Source organism: Glandiceps talaboti, chromosome 11, assembly GCF_964340395.1.
Source record: "Glandiceps talaboti chromosome 11, keGlaTala1.1, whole genome shotgun sequence".
NCBI classification, from domain to species: domain Eukaryota; kingdom Metazoa; phylum Hemichordata; class Enteropneusta; family Spengelidae; genus Glandiceps; species Glandiceps talaboti.
Window position 1 is genome coordinate 7,403,860 of NC_135559.1, and position 20,496 is coordinate 7,424,355.

At 36.4% G+C, this 20,496-nt stretch overlaps 2 protein-coding genes across 5 annotated transcripts in view; one reads left to right on the plus strand and one right to left on the minus strand.

Annotated features, from left to right (window-relative positions):
• LOC144442832 (protein O-mannosyl-transferase TMTC4-like) overlaps positions 1 to 14,587 on the plus strand; it is a 16,443-nt gene extending 1,856 nt beyond the window's left edge. Inside the window, exons 1-16 of one of the 4 annotated variants that reach the window (XM_078132209.1) lie at positions 425 to 649; positions 3,125 to 3,563; positions 4,856 to 5,072; positions 5,491 to 5,578; positions 6,077 to 6,204; positions 6,759 to 7,004; positions 7,518 to 7,717; positions 8,287 to 8,467; positions 9,105 to 9,233; positions 9,939 to 10,018; positions 10,325 to 10,432; positions 11,079 to 11,250; positions 11,867 to 11,981; positions 12,655 to 12,773; positions 13,247 to 13,451; positions 14,242 to 14,587. In XM_078132209.1, coding sequence (XP_077988335.1) covers positions 3,226 to 3,563; positions 4,856 to 5,072; positions 5,491 to 5,578; positions 6,077 to 6,204; positions 6,759 to 7,004; positions 7,518 to 7,717; positions 8,287 to 8,467; positions 9,105 to 9,233; positions 9,939 to 10,018; positions 10,325 to 10,432; positions 11,079 to 11,250; positions 11,867 to 11,981; positions 12,655 to 12,773; positions 13,247 to 13,451; positions 14,242 to 14,264 — 2,349 coding nt within the window. In that variant the 5' untranslated portion in view covers positions 425 to 649; positions 3,125 to 3,225 and the 3' untranslated portion in view covers positions 14,265 to 14,587. Of the gene's footprint in view, positions 1 to 424; positions 650 to 3,124; positions 3,564 to 4,855; positions 5,073 to 5,490; positions 5,579 to 6,076; positions 6,205 to 6,758; positions 7,005 to 7,517; positions 7,718 to 8,286; positions 8,468 to 9,104; positions 9,234 to 9,938; positions 10,019 to 10,324; positions 10,433 to 11,078; positions 11,251 to 11,866; positions 11,982 to 12,654; positions 12,778 to 13,246; positions 14,101 to 14,241 lie in introns of those variants that run through there. The other 3 variants (XM_078132206.1, XM_078132207.1, XM_078132208.1) reach the window with 3 other exon arrangements.
• Positions 14,470 to 20,471, minus strand: LOC144442835 (cilia- and flagella-associated protein 300-like). The gene is made up of 7 exons (XM_078132211.1): positions 20,325 to 20,471; positions 19,920 to 19,998; positions 19,363 to 19,435; positions 18,212 to 18,378; positions 16,593 to 16,765; positions 16,020 to 16,086; positions 14,470 to 15,178 (listed from the first exon to the last, which is right to left on the minus strand). Exons 1-7 carry the CDS (start codon positions 20,435 to 20,437, stop codon positions 15,050 to 15,052), a joined length of 801 nt encoding a protein of 266 aa, XP_077988337.1. The 5' UTR covers positions 20,438 to 20,471; the 3' UTR covers positions 14,470 to 15,049.
• Positions 20,472 to 20,496: the final 25 nt, after the last annotated feature.

Genomic DNA, 20,496 nt, shown 5'->3' on the forward strand with positions numbered 1-20,496 from the left:
ATTGAGCCTAGTGGCTTGCCTTCTACCAAACTATTCGTCTAACTTCAAGCCCTAGTTTGACCAATAACAACAAAGTACATATATCTAACTGAAGTTGGACTCGAGCGGCCTGCTACAAACTCATCAGCAATGGTCAGAAAGTGAACTATTTCAATGTCGTGTCTAATTTTGTATCATCCAACTCAAGATATAAGCAAAACTTGAGAATATTGTAACGAAGAAGAACTGTAATACAACTTTCACTGAAGGGATGTCAGATCCATAGAGCTTATTTGAAGTGCAAACAGATTATATGGTTATCTGTTCACACGCACATATCATTGTTCTTATGGTGTAGCGCCCCCTGGAGGTCACCTTTCCACACCGTCACCTGTGAGGGTCATAACATGACTAAATATGTTTAATTCATCACGATCACAGTGGCATTAAACGACTTACACACAAATGAAACTACACTGTATACAGACCAGGTCAAATGTCGAGGTTAGCATCATGGCGGCTCTTTGAGACTGGGAGCAAAAAAGTGCATGGTATTACTCGGCAACTTGATCAAGTTATAACCCCTGGATGTGAAAGGTATGCATTGGGTCAAGGAATTTTAGAAGAATTTAGATCGAAACTGTTAAGGAAGTAAGGAACGGTTTCAAAGGTCGGTATTTAGTTAGATTATTCCAATCGATAGCTTGCAAGTGCTGTTCTTTGATTTATGATATTTGCCACGATGCAGACACCGGTCTATATATGCTAAATATCATAAGGTGATATTCGAAATATCGCACACTGCTCTAAAAGAACTGTTTTAAGTGTAGACTATATGGGTAACTAGGGTGACCTTGTCATAGTGTGAGTCATACTCTTGACATTCGGTTTCTCAACGTAAGTGACCTTGAGACAGTCAGTGGTTTTAAATTAACTGCACTGACAACTACTGTATACTCGTCTTTCATGGAATACAGATAATACAGATACGCAAAAATCATGATATTTTGGATCTGAAATCAAACTGTCTTTGCTCGTACACAGGTGAATGGCTGTTGTTATTTTACATATCTATACTCGCTCTCAGCAGTATTTGAATAGTCGCATTTTTTTCTTCCTGTTCTCTCCTGTAATCGTGAAGGGCATTAATTTATTTTCCTTCCATTTTTTTGATACATAAACGAATATTGGCATATACTTTATTATAATTTTGAATTTCTAAGAACTTTATGACCGTATGACTGTCTTCTCACTGAGAAAAAAAATGCTATTTAAGCTTACAAAAATAATAACCTTAAAAGGGTCATTTCAGCACCAACGGTTTTCCTCTAGGGCCACATTTTTTAAATAAATATTCTTAATATATTTAAATTTAATTTTAACATTTTTGTACAAAGGTTTAGAAAATTTATAAATTCGTGTTTTTGTTGCCTTGTTTCATAATGTAATTTGCGAGATGAATTTTTTTAATTACTACAATTGGGGGCATATATCCTTAAGTGTTCAACCCATAACAGTCTGACTCACTGCATGCCATGTCTGTCGAATTGATGTCTAATTCTCCGGCTCCAAAACATTTGAAAGTGATGAGTAAGTAGGAGGCCAGGCATGAATATTTAATTTCGACCACATACAGAGATCATATGTTGACTCCCATGAGACAATGCGTGTTCATTGAACAATAACTAAGGAATGAGTTTCAAGCAACTCGGTGTTTCTCGGCATCATACATAGTGTGATTAATGAAATTTTGAAATGATTCTCCAGAACAATCAACAAATATCGAAAATAATTTTCCAGTAATGGGCGTTCCCCTTTCAGGCTTCAAAAATAGAACTTGTCCTGTACATGAGTGATTACTAGATGCACAACTATGGATATATATATATATATATATATATATATATATATATATATATATATATATATATATATATATATATATATATATATATATATATATATATATATATATATATATATATATATATATATAATTCATATTGAATATTAGACCACGGAATATCTCTTGTGAATATCTATGTGAGATTTTCAATTTGAATACTGTTCAGGTTGCCCGAGCATGTCATACAAAGTAAATTATTGAGCAATTTCTAATATACCCAAATGCGGGTAGATATGCAGTGTACAATGTATTGTTCGGTACAATACATGATCAGCGCTCAAAAAAGGTATGCACTGCTGCTAATGACAGTTTTTCCACTCAGGTTATGTTGATTGACAGGCGACCGTCACAGCGGCTGTATGTTGAAGATTTACATTTTTGTATTTTAGGATTTTATAGAATTTACTAGACACGTTCACCAATATTCATTCATTGCATATAATCTATACATGCGCTGTAAAGAACTATGGTAACGTTTTATAGTGTTCAGTACTATAAATAAATGCAGTCATTGATGAGAAAACGGCACTGCATGTTATTGAATCACCCATATTTCGATCAGCGACATTGAAAATAAAATTACTGCAAAATTCGATGACCTGCATAGCTAAACCAGAATTTGGTAACAATATTTTAGCCAACCTTCTTTTTACAAGAAACTGGGGTTTTATTTACACTATTTTTGAAATGTGTAATATCACTCATTGTAATATCTGTATTTTCAAGATGGCGACTTGTAAGCTTATTTAGTAAGGCCTAAACAGATTTTTTGGTCCCGGTTACCCGACTCCACCAAGTTTTTTAACTGCCGACCCTAAACCCTTTTTTATGTATGAAGTCTCCCGAGAAATAGTGGATGCGAAAACTGACATCAACTTACAAAGACAACGTAAACACTTCCTTCTGATATGTAATGGCTGTACATCTGATGGGAAACCAATAACACATAGGCATATAGAAAATAACGGAAAAGTAACTACCCGAAAGTAAAATTGAGCGTAATTGAAACCACATAAATTTTAGGCCTAATAGGTTTGTATTCAATCAGCCAAACTGTTCATTAATATTTCCTAGCTTGAATGAATGTATAAATGGAACATCTCATTTTTTCAGCAACACACCTTCCCTAAAAAAGTTGACAGTACAAGAGTTATAAAATGAAATGTCATTGAAGTTAATTCAAATGTTTAGCATAATAACAATAACCCCCCCCCCCCACCCTTTCTATTTTTGAAACAGACGACATTCAGAGAGAGGAAAGTTTAACTGAAAAAAAGAAAAAGAGACAGATATTTGTGTGACACTTGGGTGAACACAATATTTCAATATACACAGAAGCGATGCCACACAAATCGAAACGATCCCTAAAATCAGGCAACCAGACCAATTCTTCACTCTTGGGCGAGGAACTGCCGGCAGAATGGGACAGTCTCTTACCGCTACCGAAGCTTTCTTTTCCAGTGGCAGCAGTTGTCGTTGCAGTGCTCGCAGTGTTGTGTTTTTACCAAAGTTGCTGGGCTCGTTTTACACTCGATGACAGAGAAGCCATCCTGTATAACAATGACCTTCGACCTGAGACTCCGGTCACTAACCTTTTGTGGCATGATTTCTGGGGTTATAACATCACATTGAATGGGAGCCATAAGTCATACCGCCCTCTGACGGTCTTGACAATGAGGTAAACGAAATTTTGATTGTTTTGCTTTTTGCAAGGTCATCATTATTTTTCCCAAAACAATATAATAATTTTTCAACATTCAAATTTAAGATAAATACTCTTAGAGTTTCAAAGTGGTCATATCGATGTCAAATGGGTATTTATTTGAGTTTGGATTTATAAAACAACTTGTGATTTAAAAAAAAAAAAAAAAAAAAAAAAAAAAAACCATGTGAATTTTACTTATATCAAGCCCTTGGTTGTATAAACTAAATTGCAAACAGCAAGAACAAATGTGTAAAATGTGTCTTATTGTACGTACAATAACAACATGTTTACACATGTTTAGCTTTTTGCAATTTATTGACGTAGTAGAAACACGGACTTGGTATAAGCTATTTCACATTCTTTTTTCGAAGTAGAAAACATTTCAAAGTATATACCTATTGATTACCTATATCGCCAATTTGAGGCAAGCTAAACATTGTGATTAATGAACAATAACAATAGTCAGATTAGAATTATAGACAATCTGAAAAAGAAACCCTAAAAATCCTATACAGCTAAATTTTGGTAATAACGTGCTGGGGGGGGGGGGAGTCAAATGTCACATGTGCGGCAATCTAGGTAAATACAGAAAGAGACAAATATTCCATTCGCTTTAGGTAGATTGGCTTCAGTGGTTTCATTGTGAAATGGTGAATGGTACAGGTGAGTCCACATAAATCATTTAGTGCATTCTATCAAAACCAGTGCAGGGCGAAATACACATTTTTGGCGGGAATGTTATATCACTATATCAAGTTCTCAGATTGGAACTAAATGATATGAAATTATTACCAAATTAATAATTAATAGGTCTAATTTATTGAGAAATGATTGTTTAATTAAGAACTATGAATCGTTATATATTACTTTTGCTTCATACATGTGGACACCAGATATAGGTTCGTTATGCTAGAATGTTCAAATCGCTAAAGGGATAGCTAGCCACACCCTGTCTAGTGTTTGGTGTGGTGGACTATGTATGTTTGATGCAGTCTTTTCATTATTTACTTTAGCACTTCAAGTGTGTGTATATACTGAAAAGAATGGCTCCTCAGCACTACAACAATATATCACGCGTTTGCCGCATGCTCTAGAGCGCCATAACACCAAACATAGTGGCATTTACTCCTGTTTTAGCCTGTCTACGGCACTGGTCTGTAAACATGAATTCGGAGTTACAGATCAGTACCGTAGACAGGTGATTTCTTTTCGTATTTTAAATGAAATCGTTCAAACTTCATTCTTCGTCTGTTTCTAACAATTAGGTGGAACTACATCATGGCAGGGGGATTAAAACCAAACGGGTTCCACATCACGAATGTTGCAATTCATCCAATTGTGTGTGTATTGGTGCTGAAAATCGTCTCAGTTATGTACGCGGGAATAATCTCCCAAAATGATCAGATGTCTTCGTTTCCCTTCCCTCGGGCTAGTTTACTGACAGCTCTTCTCTTTGCCGTGCACCCCGTCCACACAGAGAGTGTGAGTTAAAGATGTTATATTCTACTATGTATTTCAATACAGCATTACAATAAGATTGATATTAAATCTATCATTTCAATCTGTCATAAATAAACATGAGATCTGCCTAAACTAAAGGTCGACATTCAAGTTTAGTTGAGATGTTAGGCAATTGAGGAATTTACTATATTTACAGAAAACCAGATGTTACTTGAAATGGGATAAAATACTTTTGCTTTATTCACTTTCCTGTATCAGTACTGAGCTGGCGTCGATCAGAACTTATTAAGAGGAAGTGACGTAAGGGCCTTGCAAGTAACTTCCGTTAAACTCATTGTACATTGCTGGTATTGTTACACAATTGCTATGACTAAACTATGCTATCACTTGCCATACATATTAGAAATTGCGATGTCATTTATGTGACATTTGTTTACAGGTGACAGCGAATGTTGGACGTGCTGATCTCCTCTGTGCACTCTTTTTCTTCCTGTCAATGTGGACCTATGTAATCGCATGTAACACAGGTAGGTATTATTTCTTAGTTTAGGCCTAAACAATTGTGTGGTTCTGATTATGCTCAATTTTAGAATAGGTGGGGTATATATATATTTTAATTCATGTGCGAGTGTCTAGTTCAGGTAGTTATGTTTTGCGTTGTTTTTCATATAGTTTTTGTGTTATTCCCATGGCTTCTTCCCATTAGATGCACAGCCATTCCAGATTGGAAGAACAGTTTTATATTGTCTTTTTAAGTTGATGTCTGTTTTCTGTGTCCGCATCCACAATTTCTCGCGAGACTTCATAATTTTCACGATTTTCTTAAATTTTTTTGTCGAATGTGTAAAACAAAATTCAGGGTTGGTAGTGAAAAACTAATTGAGAGTCAGTTAACCGGAACCACTGTGACACAATTTTAGGCCTTATTTGTCTGATATCATCAAAAAAATCCTTGTGATTTTAATACATGTTTAGCTCAAGCTAGAGCTTTAGATAGGACTTGACTTCCTTTTATTTGTTTATAGATGACAATGATAAAGAATCAACTGAATCTTGTCTTCCACCGAGGAAATTTTCTTTGCCACTTGTTGGCATGGCCGTACTTTTTGCTGTATTAGCGATGCTAAGCAAAGAACATGGTATAACTGTGTTGGTAAGTTAGGGAAGTGATGGGGGGGGGGGGGCTGAAGAGAAAATATGAACCCAATAATTTACCTAGTCACCTCCTCTCGCAAATAAGTAACCAGAGATAGAATTTTTTAATATACAATCGTATAGTACCCCCTCCCCTCTCCTCTGCATGCATGTGTACAATTGTATGATGGTCCACTGATACACTGCATAAACTAATATTGGCAGTCGACATCACACTAGAGTATATTAAAGATAATTCTTTACAAATAGATGTGGTCTAGAAGAATTCTGAAATCTCACATTGAGCTCTAACCTATACTTGGAGATACTAAGCCAACAGAGCCTTTACCTTGAAGTTCAATCTTGATTTACTGGGAGATGCAGCATTACCATGATGTATACTAATGTGCATGTGGTTGTGAACATTTGTGAAAATATGGTCATGTAGGAAATAATTGACAGTCACAAAATATCAAACTGCTCACATTCTAAAACCATATTATCATATTTTGAATATGGTCTTCAATACCTCAATCAATGTGTTTACTTGTTCACAATATCAATTTCTTTTAGGGTGTATTAGCTGTATACGACTATGTGGTGATATGTAGGAGAAGACCCTTTGAAATACTTAACATATTTGTCAGCAAGTATCGACGAGAAAACTCACCATGGTTGAAACCCTTTCTTCTACGTGTTATCATACTGTGTTCATCTACCGTCACATTACTTGGCATACGGTATGTCATCATGGACACCGGTGCCCCCTATTTCCCGTCACACATCAACCCAACTTCGCATGCTCCATTTTTGACACGGGTAAGCATGTTTGAAGTAAAAAAAATTCACTCTGGTTTCAAGACCCGGTGGAACTTTTGTCAATTCAGTTAGAATACCAAACAAAAACTCATGTAGGATTTTATTTGTATATTGCAGACTTTAGATACAGAGGGCAAAGTAGGATATACAAATAATAAGAGAGAAATTCGCTTCTACATAGAAACCAGTTTTTCGTGGTCATAATTTGATAGAAAAATAATAGATTCATAAAAATAAAAGTAAAGTTGGACGCAATGTGTCACAGATCAACAATATTCTTCTTTCATTAAATGATTGACCTTTCCATATGCATTGGATTATACAAAACCCACCTTTGCCATGTAACTTTTAGGGTGTTGGTCGCAATGTGCCATGGATCTGATAATGCTTTTTTTCCAAGGTGTTCATATTTCCATGCCTGTACCTTTATGTTGGATATTATTCAATCCATTGTGGCTATGGTATGATTGATGCTGGACGCAATGTGTCACCACTCTTCTTTTTTCCCCCAAGGTGTTGACGTTCCCATACCTGTATGCTTTAAACTGTTGGATATTACTCAATCCATGGTGGCTATGTCATGATTGGAGTGATGGATGTATTCCGTTAATATCAACACCCTTGGATCCAAGGACTCTCGTCTCCGTCATGTTTTTCATCTTTTTGGTATCATTTTCAATCTACGCTTTATTTGGACACATGAAAGAAAATAGGTATGATATTAAAATAGTTTGTCGTTCCTGTGTTCTTGTCAATTTTTTTTCATGTCCTCTATTTTGTATGTATGTATGTATGTATGTATGTATGTATGTATGTATGTATGTATGTATGTATGTATGTATGTATGTATGTATGTCTCTCTTTTGTTTGTCTGTCTGTTTGTTTGTTTGTGTATGTTTGTTTGTTTGTTTGTTTGTGTATGTTTGTTTGTTTGTGTATGTTTGTTTGTTTGTCGGTCGGTCGGTCAGTCAGTCAGTCAGTCAGTCAGTCAGTCAGTCAGGCAGACAGACAGACAGACAGACAGACACAGACACAGACAGACACAGATACACACACACACACACACAGATAGAGATAAGCACAGTATGTTCAGGGTTTCTTGAACAATGACATGCATAAACTTATTTCCTTATCTGAGACTATATAAACCAACGTACTTCATTAATTCTTATAAATTTTACTTGATGTACTTTTATCCCTAACTACATGTCTAAAATGTGCACTGTAAATGTATCAAATCATCTCACACCAATTGATATATTATACTTTCTTTTCTTTGCAGATTAGTCTTCGTGGCAATGTTGTTGTTAGTCATACCATTCCTACCCGCTTCCAATATGTTCTTCTACGTTGGTTTCGTGATAGCAGAACGAACTCTATATATACCGTTACTAGGTTATGCCATGTTAGTAACTCTGGGAATGGTCAAATTGTGTGAGAAGTACCAGAAACAGTTCTATCATGTAAGTTTGTTTATTAATGTAGTTTTGTTAGTTAGTTAGTTAGTTAGTTAGTTAGTTAGTTAGTTTGTTTGTTTGTTTGTTTGTTTGTTTGTTTGTGTGTGTTTGTTTGTTTGTTTGTTTGTGTTTTAATTAATTAATTGATTGATTGACTGACTGACTGACTGACTAATTGATTGATTGATTGATTGATTGATTGATTGATTGATTGATTGATTCATCCATTCATTCATTGATTTAGTTGTTTTATTTATTTTGTTTGCTTTTTTGGCAACACTGCAAAACAATTTGCCAATATATGTTAATTGGTTTTACAATATTTGGGATTACAACTATGGAGACAGGAGGATTTCACTGCCACTCCAAATCATCATAAATAAGCAAAACTTTTAATTGGCCTAGTTTCATCAAGTATAAAGTGTTCCTAAGTATAAAAGGTCCGTATGTTCCAAAAGATATTTTACCTTTGATCTGGAACTTGTATGTCTGCTCACTTGATATTTGTTTTGTAGATTCAAATTATTTTTTAAATATAAATTAATACTTTATTTCGCCTATCACTTGACAAAACAAAATGCGTGTAATTTCATGTTTTATCAAGCTGCGACTGTAATTCATTTGATCACGTTTTAACTTTCAGTTTATAGGACTCTTCATGCTGGTAACGATCACGTTGTACACAGTAAGAAGTATGCATAGAACTAATGATTGGTTGAATGACGATGTACTACATCGATCTGCTATTAAAGTTTGTCCACTCAGTTCAAAGGTGAGACGAGTGTACTCTGGAATGAGAGAGAGAGAGAGAGAGAGAGAGAGAGAGAGAGAGAGAGAGAGAGAGAGAGAGAGAGAGAGAGAGAGAGAGAGAGAGAGAGAGAGAGACAGACAGACAGACAGACAGACAGACAGACAGACAGACAGACAGACAGACAGACAGACAGACAGACAGACAGACAGACAGACAGAGACAGACAGACAGAGAGACAGACAGAGACAGACACAGACAGACACAGACACAGACAGACAGACAGTCAGACAGAGACCCAGACAGACAGACAGACAGACAGACAGACAGACAGACAGACAGACAGACAGACAGACAGACAGACAGACAGACAGACAGACAGACAGACAGACAGACAGACAGCGACAAAGAGACACAGACAGACAGACAGACAGACAGACAGACAGACAGACAGACAGACAGACAGACAGACAGACAGACAGACAGACAGACAGACAGACAGAGGGAAGGGACACAGACAGAGATATATCAGTAGGCAGACGGAAACAGAGAAACAGTATCAGACGAAAAATACAGATAGGAGAAAGGATATAAAAACCTGTAATGTGTGGGAATACAGGAAATTGAATTTTGATGACGACATCTGACTATAATACATATTTATCAAAATTGTGATAAAGCAGTGAAAACATTCTGTAATTGTATTGTTTATGGTTATTTTGAATCAAGATACATTTTAACATCGGTAAAAATTCTGATGACGCAGGAAAGAAAGAAGAAGCTGAAAAATGGTACAGACAAGCAATCAGGTAGAATATTTAGTTAATTCACAACAAATACCAATCTTACCGGTAGTAAAATAACCGTTCATGTATAACTTCTCTCGTTGTGCAGTTGAGCTCGATACACTATTGGGGGATGGTATGACACGTGACAACAGGTAAAAAGTAGTATTTCGTAATCTAAGCTTCCCCATGACCCCCAGCCCTGTTCTCATAACAATACCTACCAATCTTCGAGCTCAAAATCTGATCTGATTTGATGTATGTAGTTCTTCAGCATTCACTCACCGCAAGGTATTTTTGTTCCTAATGTTGAATGGGTATATTTTACAGTATTAATCCAGATCACAGGGGTGCTCACCTAAATTTAGCAAACATATTGATGCCAGCAGGAAAAACAGAAGAGGCAAAAGTCTTATTAGAAAGATGTCGTGAGCTTGGGTAAGCCATCTTCTTCCAGTTGTTTTGTTGTTAGTTAGTTAGTTAGTTAGTTAGTTAGTTAGTTAGTTAGTTAGTTAGTTAGTTAGTTAGTTAGTTAGTTAGTTAGTTAGTTTGCTAGCTAGCTAGTTAGTTAGTTAGTTAGTTAGTTAGTTAGTTAGTTAGTTTGTGTTAGTAATTAGTTAATTAGTTAGTTAGTTAGTGAGTTAGTTAGTTAGTTAGTTAGTTAGTTTGCTAGCTAGTTAGTTAGTTAGTTAGTTAGTTTGTGTTAGTAATTAGTTAATTAGTTAGTTAGTTAGTTAGTTAGTTAGTTAGTTAGTTTGCTAGCTAGTTAGTCAGTTAGTTAGTTAGTTAGTTTGTGTTAGTAATTAGTTAATTAGTTAGTTAGTGAGTGAGTGAGTGAGTGAGTGAGTGAGTGAGTGAGTGAGTGAGTGAGTGAGTGAGTGAGTGAGTGAGTGAGTGAGTTAGTGAATTTGTTTATTTGTTTTTGTTAGTTTAGTGCGTTAGTTCGTCTGTGTGTTAGTGTTTAATTCATTTTATTCAACTGATTTCATTACAATTTTGATATCTACAACCAGAAGAAATCATTTTACGTGATTTTAACACCAAAACCGACTTTTTCTATTTAACTTATTTTTTCCTCTATTAGCCCTACACAGCCAAATGTTTGGTTGAGCCTAGGAAACCTGTATAAAGACAACTATAAAGATTTTAATGCTGCCACGGAGTATTATGATCAAGCCGAACAACTTGCCAGGAAATACACGTTCACAGACGGGAGGGTATCTCTAGCTGGTATCCATAACAACCAGGCACTAGTGGTAAGATGACATCATCAGTATAACCAGCGTTTTGCCTTACTTGTTATTATTTCTCCGGGCCAACTATTCTGACTTTAATGAAACCGTTTGTGAAATATTCAAAATAAAGTCGACGTCATCTGGACTTTTAGATTTTCAAAAAATATCAAAGTTTCGGTTAGTCTTGCAGTAAGACTTCGGATCTGCGCTCAGAAGGTTGCCGAACAACGCTAATTTTGAGATGTGTAGTATGTCTACTAACACTATTACCACTAACACATTCAACAACCAGTGCCACCAGTATATCACTCTACCACTACTACCAGCACCACCACAACCACTACTAATACCACCATCACCATCACTACACCCACTCCCACCACCACCGATGCCACCACCACTGACGCCACCACCACCACCACCACCACCACCACCACCGATGCCACCGCCACCGATACCCTCACCACCGCCAACACCAACAACACCAACACCACTATCATGATCACCATCACCTCCGCTGTTACCACCACCACCACTACCACCACCACCACTCCACCACTACCACCACCACTCCAACCACCACAACCACCACCACCGCCACCACCACTAATACCTTTATCATTATCCTTGTCTTTAGAAAAGAGAGGTGGGTAAAGTGGATGAGGCAATTGAGTTATGGATAAAGGCAACTCAACTTGACAAAACTTTCGACATAGCATGGTTTAGCCTTATGGAAACTCTAGTCAGTTTGGGTAAGGAATCATTATTTATTTTCATAATTCTCTCGATTTTGTCATGAAAGTAATGTTTGATGTAAGTAGAAAAAATTGTAAAACTAACCAACCAACTAACTATATAGACAGTCAGACAGATGGTTTTTGATTTTCAACTTGTATTGTTAGCCGGGGGGGGGGGGGGGGGGGGGGGGTACTACGATGGCTCTGTCCATAATACGCCATTTCTTAGAAAGGCAAAATCTGATTTCATTCGTACCGGTCACAAAAGTAATAGTCACTTTGTTTTACAATATATGCAAATTTGACCGAATGGCGGCCATTTGTAGTTAAAACCATTTAGAGACTCCAATCAAGTGTCTACCCCCATCTTACCAGGTGCAGACTTTCTTTTGGGACCTTGGAGATCTTGACCTTTGACCTTACCTTCAGGGTCAAGTATCGAAACCAAACCACTTCTTGCCAATTTCTCATAAATCATGTTTGCAGTTACTAGTAATATAATAGTTGAAGATTAATATACACAAGTAATATTTCTGGTGCTCAAGTCATATCACTTTTAGTGAAATGGCAGCCATATTTGTAGAACTAATGTATGCAAACCTTTAATGAATATTCAAGTTTATGGCTAAATCTGTGTCAGTTTGCATATGCCATTGCCAAAACTTGCTCTTTTATCGTTTATTTATAGAAAGATACAATGAGGTATTAGAAGCTGGTAAAGTTGCAGTTGTGCATGTACCCTTTGAGAAGACTAGATCTATTCGTGCTTTGATGGGAAAAGCCTACGCATCGCAAAACAAACTTGTGGCAAGTGTTTATTTTTCTCTATTTGTTTTTTGGGTGAAGAGGGCGCTATCACGCCAACCCTTGTTTTGTTTTATCATCTTTGTAAAATGTCAAGTGTGCGATCCTAGAAAAAAAACATGTGAAAAATCATTCCATATTTGTTTTCATTTTTGATGCCATGCCATCTTCCAAGAGGACCCCCTTAATATTGTGCCACCTTCCAAGAGGACCCCCTTAATGTTGTGCCATCTTCCAAGAGGACCCCCTTGATGCTGTGCCATCTTCCAAGCGGACCCCCTTAATGGATGAACACAGACTCTAATGCACACAAAGTTTATGCAAGGATGTTGTTTATTTTCGGTATTTTGTGTCATAGGAATGTTTGTCTATTTGTATGTCTGCTTGTCTGTTTGTTTATCTGCGCCTGTTTCTTTGTTTAGTTGTTTTTTTTGGTCCATAATGTAAACTTGTCTACTTTTCTTGTTAATGAATAGGAAGCCGAAAAATATTTCAAACAAGTAGTAGGCATGGATCAAAGAACTGTGGCTGAAGACTACTACAACCTTGGTATACTGTACGATCTAATGGGAAAAACCAAGGAGGCTATTTATGCACTGGAGAGAAGCTTACAAGTAGACCCAAACTATCACAAGAGTACAGATTCACTCAAAATACTTAGGGGGAAATCTAAAGCGAAAAATAAACACTGAGGAGTAGCCAATAAAATGAACTGTATGATTTTATTTTGGTGCATGAATTAATGAACTGTTATTTAGTAATCACAACTTGATAAAAAATTTTACATCTTTTTTTTTTGTCATCAACATTTCAAAAGTGTAAAATTAATTGGCAAATGTGTATTCAGCCAAAGAGATTATTTTTTAAAATAGATAACTGACATGATAACAATTAAACTACATGTATTAGTCAGAGTAAAATAACATGTAAAACCACAGGGGCTCGAAATTGGCCTTACTTGTTACATGGTGAGTGGGACCAAGGAAGGGTCAATGGTTGAGGGCGCTCAGTAGAACAAACTCATAAATAATTAAATGAGGTGTCATAATAAAACCCACAAAAGAATAATTTACTATTGATTTAGAAAACAAACATCAGATTTTCAAATCATTACTTTATTACATGTCACCTTGTAGGAAAAAGATATTTTTAAAGAGCAAAAATAAATAAATAAATAAAGAGTAAACAATAAATATTTTATTTGTAAAAGTTAGAAATTAAACAATAAACAAAAATGAACTATTTGTAAACAATTGTGGCCAATTCCAAGCCCCTGTGGTAAAACGGAGGTAGATACTGTGGTGGAGTGACTTTATATTCTAGAGACTAACTGAACAAACTAAGTTTTTCATGTGTGATGATTAAATTCCAATTTGTAAAATAATGTTTGTAATTCAGTTTGCTTAAGACATATCAACTGACACATGTTGCCAATGGATAAACGATTGAAACTTACATTGAAAAGAAAAACAGCAAAAAAACATGAAAGATTAGGAGTGAAGTTTTAGCATAAAGTTTATAAATTAAAACTGCCTATAGTCAGGATTACTGAGAAATTAAGATAGAAACTGCACTGTAGACAAATTTTAATGTTCTCCAAAATCTCTCCAAATTTTCCCGTATGAAAACTTGTTCCCGGTCCGTTTGAAATAATAAAAGAAAACACGGAAAACATAACAGAAACTTATATGTATGACTGTATTTTGATAAACAGAATGAAACTTTATTTCATTTTTGTACAATTATCCAGTTTGTCACGCGATATTAAGCATATACTTAACATACAAAGAACGACTAAATCAATAAAGTCAATAAATATGCAAATTAGTTGTAAACAGTTTGATTGGTGTATGATTGTATTTCTTAACTAACTTTTCACAACACAGCAAACTTTGATTGAACATAAAAATCACTTGAAAATTAAGTACCGGTAATTATAAAACTAAAAATCTTTCACACAAAAGCAAAAAAAAAAATCTGAATTTAAATTCCCATATAAAAAATACATGTACAACTCATTTTTAATTTATCAGCCAAATAGCAAAATGAAAGTGACTCTATACAGTCCTTGCGACGCATTATGTCACCAGCCCTATATCAAGATTACTGTCCCCTCTTCCCCCCTTAATTCACCCAACCCTCTCCCTACCACATTAACGGCTATACACTTCCCCCATATGACAGCATAAGTGACATGTTTGCTGAATAATCAAGTTTATTGTCCCCACTTTCTCCCCCCCCCCTAAATTCACCCCACCCTCTCCATACCACATTAACGGCTACCATACATTTCCCCCATATTTATGAGACAGTATCGTAATATGTCTTTTTAATGGATCGACCACAATATAAGCAAATGTCTGTTCATGTTCTGAGTCACCTGGGTAGATGGCAAACTTGTCCTTATCCTGAAAGGAGAAGAGAAAATCTTAGTGAAGGCAAGTCAAGAACAATAATATCAAGTATAGTCTGTAAGATACAATGTTGTATCAGCCAACACTCAGTAAAGAGAGGGCAAATTTGGGCTGAACAACACAACACAACATACGACAACAGCAATCATTTCCATTGAATACGATAGACACATACTAGAACTATTATTGTGACACATTGATATATATGCCAGGTACATGTATTAAATGAACATTAGAACAGTGACCCCTTGTGGTGAATGATGCAAATAAGACTTCTGTTAGAAGCTCTAAACCAATGATATAACACATACATGTAACTCCCTAGTCAACTAGCAAAGAAATGTGTGTCTACTGTACAGTACAGTTAGTCCATTGTTCTATATGTTTGCTTGAGAACGCACAGAGATGATCTCTGATCTCTACAAATAAACAGCAATGGTGATAAAAGATCATTATACATGTTGTACCCACATTGATAATGTACCCATTTAAAGACATATCTATTCTCCAGATCATTCAAACTGTATAGCGCATCTGAACTCTACATTGTAGAGGAAACTGGCGCTTTATAAATTCACTGCTTGGTTGATTGATCAATTATACAAATGTCAACATACGGTATATACAGGCATACAACAGGTCAAGAATTTAATGGTTTTCTGCAAGCATTGTGTAGATGCTCGTAATGTGAATCTGAGAGGGTAGACCTGTACCTATTACCCAGCCAAGTACCCCTTCCCCCCCCCCCCCCCCAGGTTTTTAGCAACTAGCACACTCCCTCAAGTCATACTCTATCAAAAACTGAAATGACTTCATGTATGGTATTCATACTTACAAATGCTTTCACACAGAATACTAATGATGTAATAAGAAGTTGTTTTGTGTTTGGGTCTTTCTGAACACTGAAAATAAAACATCAATAAAGAAACGATGAAACAATGTTTAATATCACGCATTATGTTACAATTGAACACATCATTACATTGTCATCAGCTTGTCATGTTATACTTTTTAACATGTTTATGATAGGGACCTTAATCTATCAATATGCTGTATGAACATCACTTGTCAATGTTGTTCTTCATATACATATTGTACATATTATTAAAGGGGAATACCACTCCATGAAATGAAGGTATTTTCATAAACTTTAGGTACTGGAGAATCATTTCATTCACATAACCTTCAATCAATATCCACGACACACCAAATTGAAACTCTTTATAATAAAGTGACTTTGTTGTGTCTAGATATGCTTTGATAGCACCCTTCTTTAATACATGCAGACCTGGTAAAAAATTTAAATCAAAAACTCACCCAACACTTGGTGGGTTTGATACAGAGGTACAGGAAAGAGGTGTACGAGCTAACTACTCAGCCACCGACAAATCCTGGAACAGAATCTTACCTGACTAAATCTTTATAAAGTGACTTTGTTGTGTCGAGGTATGGTTTGACAGAATCTTCAAACTGGCACACAGGTCCACCTAAACACAGATGTTTAAAAAGTCGGAATAACAGCTCCTCTCTTTCATCATCTGTGTACTCCTCATAATTATCAGAATCTTCAAGTAGTAACATCTGTAAGATTGAAAGCGAATACATCAAATAAAACATGTGGGTGACTCTTTATAAAGGTATCCACCCCAAAATCAGATAAAAAGTTGGAATGAAAGCCAGACCCATTGATCATGACTTTGTGTACCACCTCTTATTCTATTGTTATTGACATTATTAGTGTTACTGTATTTGACTACATTATTTGAAAGTTTGCCATTTCCCCTCTCTGCACAACTGGGCAGTGTGTAATATCTATCCGAGTCCGTCAGTCATTTTACAATGGTTCTCTACCCATGTGTTTGTTATAAGGGTGGTAAGTAGGTAAAGACTACCTCAGTTCCCAAGTAATTTAACCAGTGTTAAGGATGGTAAGTAGGTAAAATCTATCTGAGTCCCCAATCATTTTACATGGGTTTCCCTACCAGTGTTTCTGTTAAGGGTGGTAAGTAGGTAAAGTCTCTACCTTAGTTCCCAAGTAATTTAACATGGGTTCCCTACCACTGCTTCTGTTAAGGATGGTAAGTAGGTAAAATCTATCTGAGTTCCCAATCATTTTACATGGGTTTCCCTGCCAGTGTTTCTGTTAAGGGTGGTAAGTAGGTAAGTCTCTACCTCAGTTCCCAAGTAATTTAACATGGTTCCCTACCAGTGTTAAGGGTGGTAAGTAGGTAAAATCTATCTGAGTTCCCCAATCATTTTACTAGGGTTTCCCTACCAGTGTTTCTGTTAAGGGTGGTAAGTAGGTAAAATCTATCCGAGTTCCCAAGTAATTTAACATGGGTTCCCTACCAGTGTTTCTGTTAAGGGTGGTAAGAGGTAAAATCTACCTGAGTTCCCTAGGTAAGTGACTGGGGTTCTCCACCAAAATTATGTCCCTAAGTATGGAAATATACGCAAAATTTACCAGATTTCCTCCTGTTAGAAAAAGTTTCAGTGATGTAAACCTTTTAAAAATAATTAGTCACAAATTTCCATGTTCATATCTACGATGACTCATAACATTTCTCCCTAAAAAGTTATTATGGAAAAGTTTTTAAATTTGACTTAGTCTCAGTTACCCAGACTCTCGCCACTGGGGTCTATACTATGAAACCACGCAGACAAGAGTCTGGGGAAATATTATCTAAAGTTGTCTGCACCAGATCTCTTTTCCAGAGCAGTGCATGCCGGGGAATACTTCATGTCCAACATTGGAGGCTGAATGATCCAGACACCTTGGTGACAAATCATCATGTCTCAAGTGACTGCTACATCTTAATTACAATGAACTGACCTCGTAAGCCCATTTTTCAAGACTTGGAAAAAAATTTACTGCATGGCTTCCGGTGCCTGTGACTTTGGACTACGTTTCCTCAGACCCTTGTTTGGGTGGTCTCATAGTAGAGCCCCCAGCAGTGAGAGTCTGGGTAACCAAGACTAAAATATGAGATTTGAGAGAACAATTACTATTAGTGATAAGACTCTCACCTTCCGAAGTTCATCTGAAATCTGAAAACCTTCATAATATTCATCGAAACATTTACAGATTTGGTGCGTTTCCCTGGCGATGCCTTCTGTATACAATCGATCAAAGAATGTCATTGATAGTGTAGTGCATGGAATGCTGGACACTTCTACTTTAGCTGCAGGAGTTCCTATATAAATAGAATGCAGGAAAATTGAAATAATGATTATGAAGCTTCACATTTATGGACTCTACAACATATGCTAATAATACAGAGATGTATTGGCGCTGTTTTAGACTTAGTTACCCAGACTCTCATTGTTGGGGCTACATGAGAATCTGGGGCAGTATGTTGCCACCTGTTGTACAACAAGTCACTGAAACAAAGCACTGTCTCTATGTGCTACACTCATTTATATCATTCATATCAAGTGTAAAAGTATACTGTTTCAATTGGTTTGTTTACAAGCCTAGCATGTGGCCTTTCTAATGTGGTCAATTAGCAAATGAAACAGTATACTTTAACACTTGATATGGATGCTATAATCAATTGGGGTACGTACAGAAAATGCTTTACTTTGGTGCTATGGGTTGTACTTGATATCATAATGGATGCTATAAACATTTGTGGTACATACAGAAAATACTTTACTTTGGTGTTATGGGTTTTACTTGATATGGATGCTATAAACAATTGTAGTACATACAGAAAATGCTCTACTTTGCTGTTATGAGTTGTAAAGCAGCATGGCAATTGTCAAAATCTGTGACAATCACTGATTGTACAGAAATATTTCCAAATTCTAAATTTTCACCAACTCTGATATATTAACAGAAATCATGGTAGAATTTAGAAACTTTTTGAAAATTATCTTTATAGCAAGAGATGCTATCATGTGATTTTATTACAGAGGTCATAGGTCAGCCTCTCTGGTTTAAACCGCTGACTTTGAGATACCCCACACTTTCTGCTCGGGGCAGACAGTCTGGGTAATTGAGACTGTGTTGTTTCAGATACATGATGTACGTACATCAACGATACTTGCCAGTCAGGGGAAGATTTGTATGCCATGATCAGTGTACAAGCAAAATTAGCGCCCTTTCAAATTGTGATTAGTATGAGATGTTGTCACATTTGGCAATCTAACCAGAAGAACCTAAGATAGAACCTTACCTAGAGTTCCAACAGATCCTGAACTCGATGTTACATTTAGTGTAGAGTAAACAGTTGGGTCTTGGAAAAAATCCTGTAAAGAATCAAAATAACATCATAATATAAGCTGTATTACTTTAGACTGTGACATACATCGTCATGTCACTCCACCCTCACCAACCCGTGAAAAGAAGTTGTGTGATGTGTGAAGGCACTCTGTCATGCTGTACATATTTCTTACAAATTAGACCACATAATATTACTTTATGCTAAGGAGACTACGAAACTCATTTTCACCAAGCCTACACGATGAGCACACCACACAGCCTCTTTAATACAAAGTTTTAAATATCAGCGAGAGAGAGAGAGAGAGAGAGAGAGAGAGAGAGAGAGAGAGAGAGAGAGAGAGAGAGAGAGAGAGAGAGAGAGAGAGAGAGAGAGAGAGAGGGGGGGTAGAGAGAGAGAGAGAGAGAGAGAGAGAGAGAGAGAGAGAGAGAGAGAGAGAGAGAGAGAGAGAGAGAGAGAGAGAGAGAGAGAGAGAGAGAGGGGGGTATGTATAACTTAAGGATTGTACTCACCAGGAAGAAGTCATCCTTTTGATATGATTGAAAATGTTTATCAAAGCTGTAACATTGATAGTTCAGTTTCTCTAGATTCCTGTAGTAACAAATTCAAAAGTTAAAGAATGTATAGATTAGACCTTGGAGTATATTATACAGAGTATAATTACTCCGAGAATCGACTATGTGTATGGTGCTGCGTTTCTGTTTCGAAGAAACCCCCTTCTTTGTAATCATATTCTTGTCAATATTTAGCTCGGGTTCGTGACATGGAATGAGTGCACATCCATGGTTTGGAAATTGGACCTGTAGTAACCTGTCTAATTTTACGTTACGCTTCAAAAACAAATCGTGTTGTTATTATATCCGTCCGTCCCACGATTTTTTATCGACTCAAATGACGAAAGGTGATTTTTCTCTTACCATTTCGTAAGTAAATCCTTAGTGTCCTTGTCTTCCAAGGTTTTCAACTTCTTTCCTTCTAAAGGAATGAATGAAAACTGACGTTCCCTCTTCTCCTCACTGGACGCCGCCATTTTGTATCAACGCTATTACCGTGGGAACCTTCGAGAATCGGCATAGTTTTTTGCGCCAC